The 11,956-nt window shown below is 43.4% G+C and overlaps 1 protein-coding gene across 1 annotated transcript; it reads left to right on the top strand.

Annotated features, from left to right (window-relative positions):
• Nucleotides 1-5,183: 5,183 nt before the first annotated feature.
• On the top strand, nucleotides 5,184-10,059 carry LOC123403572 (wall-associated receptor kinase 3-like). Its single transcript, XM_045097497.1, has 4 exons — nucleotides 5,184-6,124; nucleotides 7,475-7,969; nucleotides 8,334-8,483; nucleotides 8,563-10,059. Exons 1-4 carry the CDS (start codon nucleotides 5,218-5,220, stop codon nucleotides 9,813-9,815), a joined length of 2,805 nt encoding a protein of 934 aa, XP_044953432.1. The 5' UTR covers nucleotides 5,184-5,217; the 3' UTR covers nucleotides 9,816-10,059.
• The last annotated feature ends 1,897 nt before the right edge of the window (nucleotides 10,060-11,956 follow it).

Below are 11,956 nucleotides of genomic sequence, written 5' to 3'. Positions count from 1 at the left end.
GATTAATATTCAAGGCGTTCTTAATATTGTCTTCAAAACACAAGATAGTATCATCTGCCACTCCGTTTTCAACTAAGTCTGCTGCTAACCGAGTAAATAAGCCATTATCCTGTGCTTTCAGGACCATCTTAGTAAGGCAATCAGCAGCAAGATTAAAAAGGAAAGGTGATAAGGGATCCCCGTGTCTCACTCCCTTAGCACTCCGGAAATATTCTCCCACCTCATCATTTAGTTTCACACTGACAGTACCACCCACCAGAATTCTCCTAATCCATTCAATCCAGCATGGGTTAAAATTTCTCTTATGATGACATTCCAATAGGAAGTCCCAGTTAACTTTATCATACGCTTCCTCAAAGTCAAGTTTAAGGACAATCCCTTTTTTCTTCTGCGCATAAGTATGGTGTAGGATCTCATGTAGTGACATGATCCCGTCCATAATATCTCTATTTTTAATAAAGGCATTCTGGTGTCGACTAAACAAGATATCTGCATGGGGTTCTAATCTGATAGTTAACACCTTAGTAATCAGCTTGTAGATACATCTAAGCAAGCAGATGGGTCTGAACTGCTGCATTTTATCAGCTCCAGCAACTTTAGGTAACAATGTTATTATACCATAATTGAGTCTCTCCACATAAAGCTTATTTTCATGGAACCAATGGAAAAGGGACATTACATCATCCTTAACAATGTCCCAGGGGCCTTGTTATGTTTCATAGAGAACAAAGCATTTTTCACTTCTGTATCAGAAAAGGGTCTAAGTAAGAGAAAATTTTCAATATCACCCAATTTCTCTTTATCACACCACATATTCCCATCAATCTTGCACAAGTTCCCAGGGGCAGGACCAAAAAGTTCTTTATAAAAAACAGTAGCATGTTTAAGCATGTTCTTGTTCCCTTCTATAATCATATCTCCACAGGTAAGAGACACAATAGTGTTTCTCCTTCTCCTCCCATTCACAATCCTATGAAAATACTCAGTGTTACTATCCCCTTTTAGCAACCAGTTATCATGTGGTTTCTGTAGCCAAGCTACCTCCTCTTCCAGTAGCAAGCCGTTTAGCTCAACCTGCATTTCCACTTTCTTGCAATAGAGCTCAGGACTCAAAATATCATTTTCTTGTAACTCCTCAATACGTCCTAATTCCTCTCTTAGCCACTTTCTTCTTTTCCTGGCATGACCAAAATTACTTGAGCCCCACCCTTTAAAATACTTCTTGAATCTCTTTAGTTTGATATTCATAATGTCAATAGGATTATCAGAATAGACAGGTTGCATCCAGATTTTAGCAACCACAGTATGAAAGTCAGGTTTGTTTAACCAATTCAGGTCAAATCTGAACTCCCTCTTACCAAAATTAATGGGGATATTATCATCAGTATTAAGAATCGGGGGACAATGATCCGAAATCTCTCTAACAATCTTCCTAACAAAAGTGAAAGGAAATAGATGTTCCGAGGATTTGGACATGAATACTCTATCTAGTTTCTCCAATGTGGGATTTTGTTGATTATTAGACCAAGTATACATGCCACCAGTCATATCCACCTCTCGCAAGGAAAGAGCATTTATAAGGGAATTAAAAAGATCTGATGAGTGTCCTAATTTCACCTTCTTATTTTTCTCCCCCACAAATCTAAGAATATTAAAATCTCCTCCCACAATATAAGGACAGGTAATGTGACTGCACGTAGCCGCCAACTCTGTCAAGAAGTCAGTTTTAAATTCTTCATGAGCTGATCCATACACCACCATAATACAACATTTCATCTTAAGAATCTTGTTCCATAATTCGAAATTCATATGGTATTTGCCCTCCGCACAACTCACAAGATCAAAAACATTGTTTCTAAAGCCTCCTAGTATCCCACATGACTTCCCTTCCGAAGGGATCCACCTCCCACCAGAAGTTTCCCCAGGATCAATCTTTCTCAAGAATTTAGGTGAAAAGTCCTTCTTCATAGTTTCCTGAATCCAGATAAATTCAAGTTTAAAATCCCTGACCAAGTCAGAGATATATGTCCCATGCCTCTTTTTCCAATTCCTCTACAATTCCAAAAGCTACTAATCATTTTTTCTATTTCTAGTATTGTGTTTTTTGGTGCTAGGTTTGCCAGGAGCCATAGCCTTACCTGCACCATCTACCACTTTCTGTTTTTGACTTCTAGTCACAGGTTTAGATATAGTAACATTAACTTTTTTCCTCTCTTTTTTCCTGGATCTAACCACATTAAAGTCATCCATATCTACATACTCAACTCCTCCCCACTTAGTATCTAAGAGAGATGCTTCCCTAGCAGCATTAGTAATCAACAAAACTGTATCCTGTCGAATCTCATTTTTATCAACTTTTTTAGCAATGTTAGCTCTAGAAATCTCAAGTTCTCTAATGATATCTATGGAATCAAAATCATCATCAGGAATATTAACACCCATTTTAACAGCAGCAGATATAATCTCAAGATTTGATAAAACTTCAAAAGAGTTCACATGAGATATGTTATTACCTTGCAGGTCTCTTTTTTGAGCCATCCTCTCAGCTCTGAGCCCCATATGTTCCATATTGCCTCCTATATTCCTCTTGCTATATCTGGTCTGCATTTCCTCCCTCACAGGGGGAGTAGGGATCACTTCCACTTGCTCACTAGAGTTATCAGGGGACTGCACCAGATAGGATTGATTTTTTTGATCATCATAGATGTCAGTAGGATCCAGCTCAGTCACCACAGGTTCCCCCATACAGGCATCAAGATAAGATAAGAATTTTTTGCTAGGAAAAGATACAGAGCTTGGCATAATCTGCAGAGAATTCACAATAATTTCATCATAGGATACCCTTCCAGAATCCACATTTCCCCTTTCCTCGTTCTTTTGATTTTTCTCAGCCTCTTTTACCATAGTATCAATGAGCATCTCATTTCCCATTTCATCACTCTCTTCTTCAGACAACATGTCCTCACTCACATTTTCTTTTTTTTCCTCTTCCATATTTTCTTCCACAGGTTTCATCACCACATTTTTTCCATAATATCCACCAGTTCTTCCCAGGGGAGCCGAAGACTCCCCCATATTAGATGATGATGCAATGTTTCTTTCCCCAGGGGTCTCAGTAGTGAGTCTAGCTTTTTTAGCAGCATTACCTTCCTCATTCTCCTGCTGTACTCCAATTCTTTCCCTTGGAGGGTTTTTAATCAGGATTTTATCAACATAAAAGAAGAAGTCATAAAAGTGCCCTCCCAACACCCCTTCTGCTGAAGCAGGGATATCCTCAACATCTCTACAACCTAACTTAATTCTAACAGATTCAGGTCTATTAATAGAAGCTTTATCAATCTCCAAGGTTACCCCCACAAGAGATCCCACATAAGCAATGTTCTTCTCATGTCTCTTATCCAGAGGTATATTACTCACATTAACCCAAGCAACATTCGGCACCCCTTTAGCCCCCACAGATTCAGACCATTTTCTCAAATTAATAACAGCACCACAACTCTTAACATTCATACTTTCAGCAAAGCAAGCTTTATCCACATCTCTAGGAGATGGGAACCTCATAACAAAGGTATTAGGGCCAATAGATCTGGCCGAGCACCTCCAGTTAGTATTGATGTAAGAATTAAAGAATTCCTCCAACTGCCTACCAGATGCATGACCTTCTACAGTAGATATCACAATAAATCTGTTTCTATCAGTAGTCTGGCTAGGAGTGCTATAGTCATGGATATAGAAAAAGCCTTTCCCCTCTGCCTGGAACCCACACATAGGTGCTACACATTCCCAAGGAAGAACAGTATTGCAAATCGGAGCCAAATGCCCATGAATCCCACATCTACCACAAACACGCGGACAATAGGCAGGTAAGTGTCCAGGATCCCTGCAAGTAACGCAAACCTCGGCGCCCCCACTAGTGGATAGGCGTTCCTCTTGCCGGGCGTGGGATGTCGACGATCAGCGGGTTGTTGTTGTGGACGCGTCTACTGAAGTCGCCCCTCCCCCCCCCCCCGCAGATCCGCCTGCAGCGACCTGGGTGCTATTGTCGCCCCACTTCTCCCCGCTGGTTCCTCCTTGCGCCTCCATGGCCGCCGCCTCCCATCTGGTCTTGTCAGAGCCGCCGTGGCGCGGATCTGCGTTGGAGGAGATTTGTCCGCCATCCTCGGCTTCGCGCATCCATACCATGTTGCGGCCGCCTCCGCCTCCGCCACGGCCGCGACCTCCTCCAGGCCCGATCCGACCACCACCTCCGCCGTGCCCGAATCGACCATCGCCGCCTCCATCTCCGCGGAACCCACGGCCACCCATCTCTCGCCCAGCCATGGGTGGATTCCGCGGTGGCGATGCCAACACCTCAGCGAACGATCTGCTGTCTCCACCGACCTTCCCCTCCCACCAGCCGAATGAAGGTGGAACCCTAGGTGGCGAAACCCTAGCTTTTCCCCAGAAGTGGCCGAGGAGGGAGGAGAGATCGGGAATGGGCGATGCTACGGGTGCGGGTGGGGATATCGTCGAAACCGTACCGCCGCATCCTGTATCACGCGGGCCTTCTCCTGTCGGGGCCGTGGCCTCGCTTGGCACGGGCCTAGGCCCGAGAATGCCCGACTCGCGTGTAGCTTGCGGCACACGGTCACTCAGGCGTACGTGGACACTGCCCACGGTCACGCTCCCCTGCGTGCCGGCCCGAGTTGCCGACGACGATGAGCGCCGTCGCGGGTGCGTCGGCGGTGAGGGGGACGAGAGGGATGTGAGGAAAGCCATGGCACCCACACATTAAGGTCCTCTCACCGTCCTGATCTCCACTTGAAAACAAAGACTCGAGACTCCACAAAGTCAGTCAATGCGAGAGGAGAGTTTTGAATTGTACCGAAATATCCAGAGCCGTTCAGTGGCAGAGAATACACGGACTTGTTCTTGCCACAAGTAAGTATGTGTTACATCAGAAATTAATACTGTACAACATTCTAACCCGTGGTAGGGGATATACTGAATGCTTCAAAGACGTTCCCTGCCTTACAAAACCAAGTTCGGAACATGTCTCTTCTTTTTTCACCACAACAGCGACGGAACGTGTAATTCCGTTTGAAGATTGAATACGAGTGTATAATTCCGTTTAGCAGGGTGTTGGACAGGTACATATATATGCAAGAGAACCAATGCTGGAAGCTAAAGCAGCGAGACACCTAAAGCTCAATACACCATTTTCCCACAAATACTGTGATGAAGACGATGAGGCTCCTCTGCTTGCTCGTGCTGCTGTTGCTATGGACGGCAACGGTGCGAGCATCCGCTGGCGTGCAAGGAAGCCGGGCCGGGAACAGGAGTGCTCTTCCCTCTCTGGCCGGCTGTCAGAAGAGGTGTGGCAACCTCAGCTTCGACTACCCGTTCGGCATAGGGTCCGGCTGCTTCCGGCCGCCGCGGCGAGAGTTTGAGCTCTTCTGTAACAGAACCCACGGTGCGTCGCAGCCCCCAAGACTCTTCCTGCACGACGGCATCACCGAGGTCGTCGCTGACATCAAACCCGACGATCGCGATGTCGAACCATATATCGAGGTGTCGTTTTCCCAATCCGTCCCCGTGAGACCTGAGGAGGATGCCTACAGCATCTCCTGGAATCATGGGAGATCTCCCACTAGCTATTCTTTACAATTAAACTTCATTGGTTGCGACTTCGACATGTACGTGCTCGAACACGGTACAAACAAGACGGTGGGTCAGTGCACTACTACATGCCCTGACGAAGACATCACGGATAAGGTGTCCAGCCTCAGGCAGGACTGCAACGGTACAGGATGTTGCTCCACCTATGTTAGATCCGAGTCTACTACCGGCTTCGACATCAAGTTAGTCCGCCACAAGATTGGGAAGCTGAAGTTCAAAGCGCACAGTAACCGAAGCTCCATATGGGATACAATTGATGTAAGCACTGATTACGCCTCTATCTCCTGGGGTATCACCGTTGATGAAGCTGGTGGCCCCTTCCAAAACAGCACAGATTATGCATGTCTCAGCAACAATAGCAGCAGTCGCCTGATGTTTCAGTATGGTCCTGCTCAGTATTACTGTGACTGCGACGGTGGTTACGGAGGCAATCCATACATAACGGATGGCTGCTCGCGTGACAAAGGTAATTGCTCTGAGATAAAAAGCCTAGTTTTTTAGCAGTGAGATGTGCAATGTTTCATGGTGAAAATGCATTTGTGGAAGTCGTGGCAAAAAAGAACTTTTTATTTTGCCACCACTTCCACAAATATGATTTCGTACTGAAATTTTGCAAGATCTTAGAACAATTTTCATTGTTTTTTGAAAAAAACCAGATTTTTTAAATATATTTTGAATTTATTGTTGACCCAAAGCTCATTTGAGCTCGGCTGTAAAAGGGCATTTTCATCTTTAGGGTCGTTTTTTCCCAGACCAGCCACAAGTCTGTTCTCATGAAAATTTTCACATGTATGGAAGAAACAAAAATGGTCATTGCAGAAAAAAGGACTTCTTAAAACCAATTATTGGATTTTGTACATGCAGGAGCATATGAGTACAAGCTTCGTTTTGAATTTCCGGCATGTTTAGGCTCTTTTATTTCATGATGAGTTGTAGGATTATTTTACCTTTTCTAAGGTGTCTCCTAGGAAACTCCAAAACCGTGGTCCGTGTAGTTCCTTACATGAAACGTTCGCAAACAGGTCTGCTTTTTCAAATTCCCGCAAATCACGGGGATATTTGCGGACCGGGCATCCAGAGGTCCACCACGTAGTTGTCAGACTGAGCAGTTTTGAGATAGGGGAGCAATTGGAGTTGCACTTATAGCACACAAAACAGTTTCCCTAGAAATCTTTTTCCCTAGAAACGGTGGAGGCATGCCTATCTCCCGTGTCCCAGGGGTGGTGCGGGGCCCCTACATGTGGGGAAGCATGGCCGATCTGCTGAGCGACGATGATGGTTGCGTCGACGACGACGGTGGCCGGCCCTGCCTCGGGAGGTTCCTCGCCAACAGAAAGCTTTGAAAAAAGATGAGATCTTTGCAGAACATTCTTATCATTGTTAGATCCTAGCAATCCAGAATATGAATGCCATTTAATGACACAAATTCTAGAATTATAGTTACATCCTTATCTTTTCCTTCAACTGTCCACGCTATGTAGTAGGGCAAAATTTTCACTTCCAATGCGTGCAATCCATACTTTCAAGCATTCATGGAAAACCTTTTAATGAACCCGTCTCAAGAATTCTTATGGTGTCCGCTTCATTTGGAGCTTGAAAATATACTTCTCCAAATATCTCAATGATGGACTTCATAAATTCTGGTCATGGTATGAAAATATTCCAAATATGAAACTGTGTGTTTTGGTCATGTCATTCAATTTTTAGGATCTTTAGGAGTTGATCACGTGACCTCTTGCATTAGGTAGGATTTTCTTCTTGTTTGAGCGGTAAGGTAATCTTAAAATATATGCACTGAATTTTTTTATTCAATCAGGGTATGATCCGATACAGCGGAAGACCAACTGTTCTAGATTGTGTGGGGAAATCAGTGTCCCTTTCCCATTTGGCCTAGAGGACGGTTGTTCTGCAAGGATGTCATTTCAGCTCGATTGTACAAATTCATCTTTGTCTACCCTCCAGTTTCTTAACATGAACGGCGATACAGGAGAGATCACTTATGTTAAGTCTATAAATATCATGAAGGGGCTAGTGAATGTTAAATACAGCTTATACCAAGAAGAGTACCTTTCGGTGAGGGTACATCAAGATCCCGACCACTATGTTGCCTTCGCAGGTGTAGTACCACAACAGTGGGCCGTAGCCAATTTAACATGCCTAGAGGCACAGGCGAATAATACCGGATATGCATGTGTCAGCATGAATAGCAAATGCTTGGCTGTCAATTCCGAACGAGAATATTATGGTTACCGTTGCACATGTATGGACGGTTTTGACGGGAATCCATATACTATCTCCGATGGGTGCAAAGGTACACACTGCATCTCTCTGCCTCCTCCTCTGTTAGGGAAATGCCATAATGAATGGGTAATCACACACCTTTTCGAAAAGTGATACCTTTATATCTCCAAACAATGTCAAAGTAAAAAATATATAGATATGCAAAAATGCGCTCAAGCTCGACCTCTATATATACTCACATGGTAACATCTAAATAAGTTGTCTATGAACAAAGATCTGTATGGGTTCATTCTATAATTTCTGTTGTGCCCCTAATATTCAAATTACATTAAGCTCAAATAACCTACGGTAGCACTACGTGCAGACACTAATGAGAAACTTAATTAGAATACTTATGTATTTTAATCTTGCGTTATACATACTTATTGTTGCAGATGTTGACGAGTGCACGAAACCAGGCACATGTAATGGGACTTGTCAAAACACCGAAGGAAGTTACCATTGCACTGAATGTCCTAGTAATACAGTGTATGACACTGCAACAAAGATGTGCACATCGACCAAAAAACAAAATCTGGTACTAGGTGAGTCCATGGTACAACCAATTCCACTTAATGAGTTACATAAAATCCTGAACAATAATGACGGGCATAATCATTACAGGTATCGTCATTGGGATTAGCGTTGGTTTTGGAATTATACTTCTCATGTCAATTGTAATATTACTCATCCGTAGATGGAAAAAAGACATCAAGAAGAAACTACGAAGAAAGCATTTTCGCGAGAACCAAGGTCTACTCCTCGAACAATTGATATTGTCAGATGAAAATGCAAGTGAGAACACTAAGATTTTCTCACTATCAGAGTTAGAAAAGGCAACAAATAATTTTGATCCCACGCGTATCGTTGGTCGTGGAGGGCATGGCATGGTTTATAAAGGCATCTTATCCGATCAACGGGTAGTGGCCATAAAGAAGTCTAAAGTCATTGAGCAAATTGAGATAAGCCAGTTTATCAATGAGGTTGCAGTCCTTTCCCAAGTAAATCACCGGAATATTGTGAAGCTCTTGGGTTGTTGTCTTGAGACCGAAGTCCCACTGCTAGTGTATGACTTCATCCCTAATGGTTCGTTATTTGGAATCCTTCATGCTAGTACCACTAGCAGCTCTATCTTCTCCTGGGATGATTGTTTGAAAATTGCTGCGGAAGCTGCTGGAGCACTGTATTACCTCCACTCAGCTGCTTCGGTATCGATATTTCATCGTGATGTGAAGTCCACTAACATACTATTAGATGGAAATTACACTGCAAAAGTATCAGATTTTGGTGCTTCAAGGTTAGTTCCTATTGACCAAACTCACGTTGTTACAAATATACAAGGCACATTTGGATACTTGGATCCAGAATATTACCACACGGGTATGTTGAATGAGAAGAGTGATGTCTACAGTTTTGGTGTAGTACTTGTAGAGTTGCTGCTCAGAAAGAAGCCTATTTTTACATGTGACTCTGGGCTAACGCAAAACTTGTCCAATTACTTCCTTTGGGAGATGAGGGAGAAACCACTTGCAGAAATAGTAGCTACTCAAGTTCTCGAGGAAGCAACAAATGAAGAGATTAATGATGTTGCCAATCTTGCGGAGACTTGCTTGCAACTACGAGGTGAAGAGAGACCTACAATGAAACAAGTGGAAATGAAATTGCAGTATGTGCGATCTAGAAGGTTGAGATCATCTCAGGTTGTTCTGAAAAATGAAGGCATGCAACCCTTGTCAAGTGGACAAAGCCAAGACACTCTTCCGATGTTGACTACTCCGAGTGGTAGAGTAGACCGATTTAATATAGCTTCTCAAAGGAACCAAAATTGCTACAGCTTGGAGCAAGAGTTCATGGCATCGGCGACTCTCCCGCGCTAGCTGATCATGTTCTCAACATTAATGTGTGGTTGTCTGCCTTTTTTATTGAAGAGCTATATTATTTTTTGTCGTTTGATGGAGAGGGTAAAGTATAATGCAGTAAATAATGTCCGGTTTATAGTATTCAGATTGAAAAAGTTCCATTCCTGTTATTGCCCCAAAAAAAGTGTAGTTATGCTACGGATCTACCATACTATTATGTCTGGACCTGACGGTTGGGCATTGTGAATTGTAACATCCTGATACGGACACCATGGTTGTTTAAATGAAGTAATGTATTTTATTTGAAGTAACCCAATAAATCCAAAAAAGTTATTAATGCATGAATGTAATGCCATTGTTAAATTGTGATTCAAATTCTACCATATTGAACTAGACGTATTACAAACGGTGTGGGCCTTTGCGTTGGTACCGACACGTACGAGTACAACTCGTTTACTTGTCCTTCAAGGACTCTCATGTATTGCCCCTCATATATACTCCATGTAGTCGCACCTAAAGACGGCATGTCGTCTCGTGCTTGTAATACTCCACCCTCATAGTGATTGCGCCTTCGTGCATCCGTGGTTTTCTTCTGCAAGGGTTTCCACGTAAAAATCCGTGTCTCTCATGTCTCGTTAATCTCGTTTTATCTAACAAATAGTATACAGAGCTGAGGTTCTACACATACAAGATTTGGGACGAGAGCTAGGGTTCGACATCGTGTGAGCCGCCGCCGACGCGACCTGGCGATCCGAAGCCAGATCGATTACGGAGCCGAGTTCGACACGCTGCTGCAGTTGTCGTACGCGGCGTAGTATATATCCACGAGTTCCGCTGCTGTGCACAGGATACAAGTCTTGATCGAGGGTTTCGGCGGCAAGTGCCCTTACCAGCCTTCGCTTTCTCGCATCGCCGCGTGCTGTACAAGCTGCAAGTCGCCGAGTTCCACCGCTGATCCACCACGTTCAAGCTCAAGTCCCGAGGAGATCAAATATCGCTGCGCTGCTACTTCCCAGCCACAAAGTTTGTGCTACTATTTTGACGTGGAGATACCAACCGCTCGTGAAGACTACTACTAGTTACTAGTAGTCCGACTTGGTTTCTTTTTTCTCCAATTGCTACGTCTACATCCGAGACATACTACCAGGTGATATTTATCCTATTCTGTTTGATCCATAAATTAATTCTGTCAAGAAATTTTCTACCGGCTTGTACTACTTTGTGTACACAGATTTATCTACTCATGGCATTCATGAAGTATGATCTTCCGTTGCTGGACCATGACACAAGGTTTACCCTATGACAATTTAAGATGCGGGCGTTGTTGGCACAGGCCGACTATGATGATGCACTGGATAGTTTTGGGAAGAATAGAATTGAGGACTGGACTGCTGATGAGAAAATAAGGGATCGTAAGGCTTTGTCACAAATTCAACTCCATTTGCATAATAATATTTTGCAGGAAGTTTTGAGCGAGAAAACTGCCGCCGCTCTATGGTTAAAGCTGGAAGGGATTTGCATGACAAAAGATCTCATGAGCAAGATGCATTTGAAGCAAAAAATATTCATGCACAGGTTACCCGAGGGAGGTAATGTTTTGACTCATATTTCAGAATTTAAAGAGATCATATCCGGTCTAGCTGCAATGAAGGTTACGTATGATGAAGAAGATACTGCTTTAATGTTACTTTGTTCGCTGCCAAGTTCTTATACCAATTTTCGAGACATCATATTATATAGTCGTGATACTCTCACGCTAAATGAAGTTTATGAAGCTTTGGACTCTAAGGAGAAGAAGAAATTAATGGTGCATCATGATGGTTCAAGTTCATCCCAAGCCGAAGGATTATCTGTTCGTGGCAGGACAAAGGAGAAGAACTCACATAATGGAAACCGTGGCAAAAGTAAGGACGGCCAGAGGGGCTGGTCGCAATCCAGAGACAAGAAGCAGTCTTGCAGGTATTGCAAGAGAGACGGGCATGACATCTTAGAATGTTTCAAGTTGCAGAACAAGAAAAAGAGGAATGGTATGTATAAACCGAAAGGTAACAAACAAGGTGAAAATTCTGCTAATGTTGCTCGTGATGAAAGTTCTGATGATGCTCTTTTTGTTATTGCTGGATGTGCTGAGACCAATGATGAGTGGGTACTTGACACTG

Source organism: Hordeum vulgare, chromosome 6H (genome assembly GCF_904849725.1).
Source record: "Hordeum vulgare subsp. vulgare chromosome 6H, MorexV3_pseudomolecules_assembly, whole genome shotgun sequence".
Taxonomy (NCBI): domain Eukaryota; kingdom Viridiplantae; phylum Streptophyta; class Magnoliopsida; order Poales; family Poaceae; genus Hordeum; species Hordeum vulgare.
Note: the sequence above shows the minus strand (reverse complement) of the source record. Positions and strands in the feature narration are given on the sequence as shown.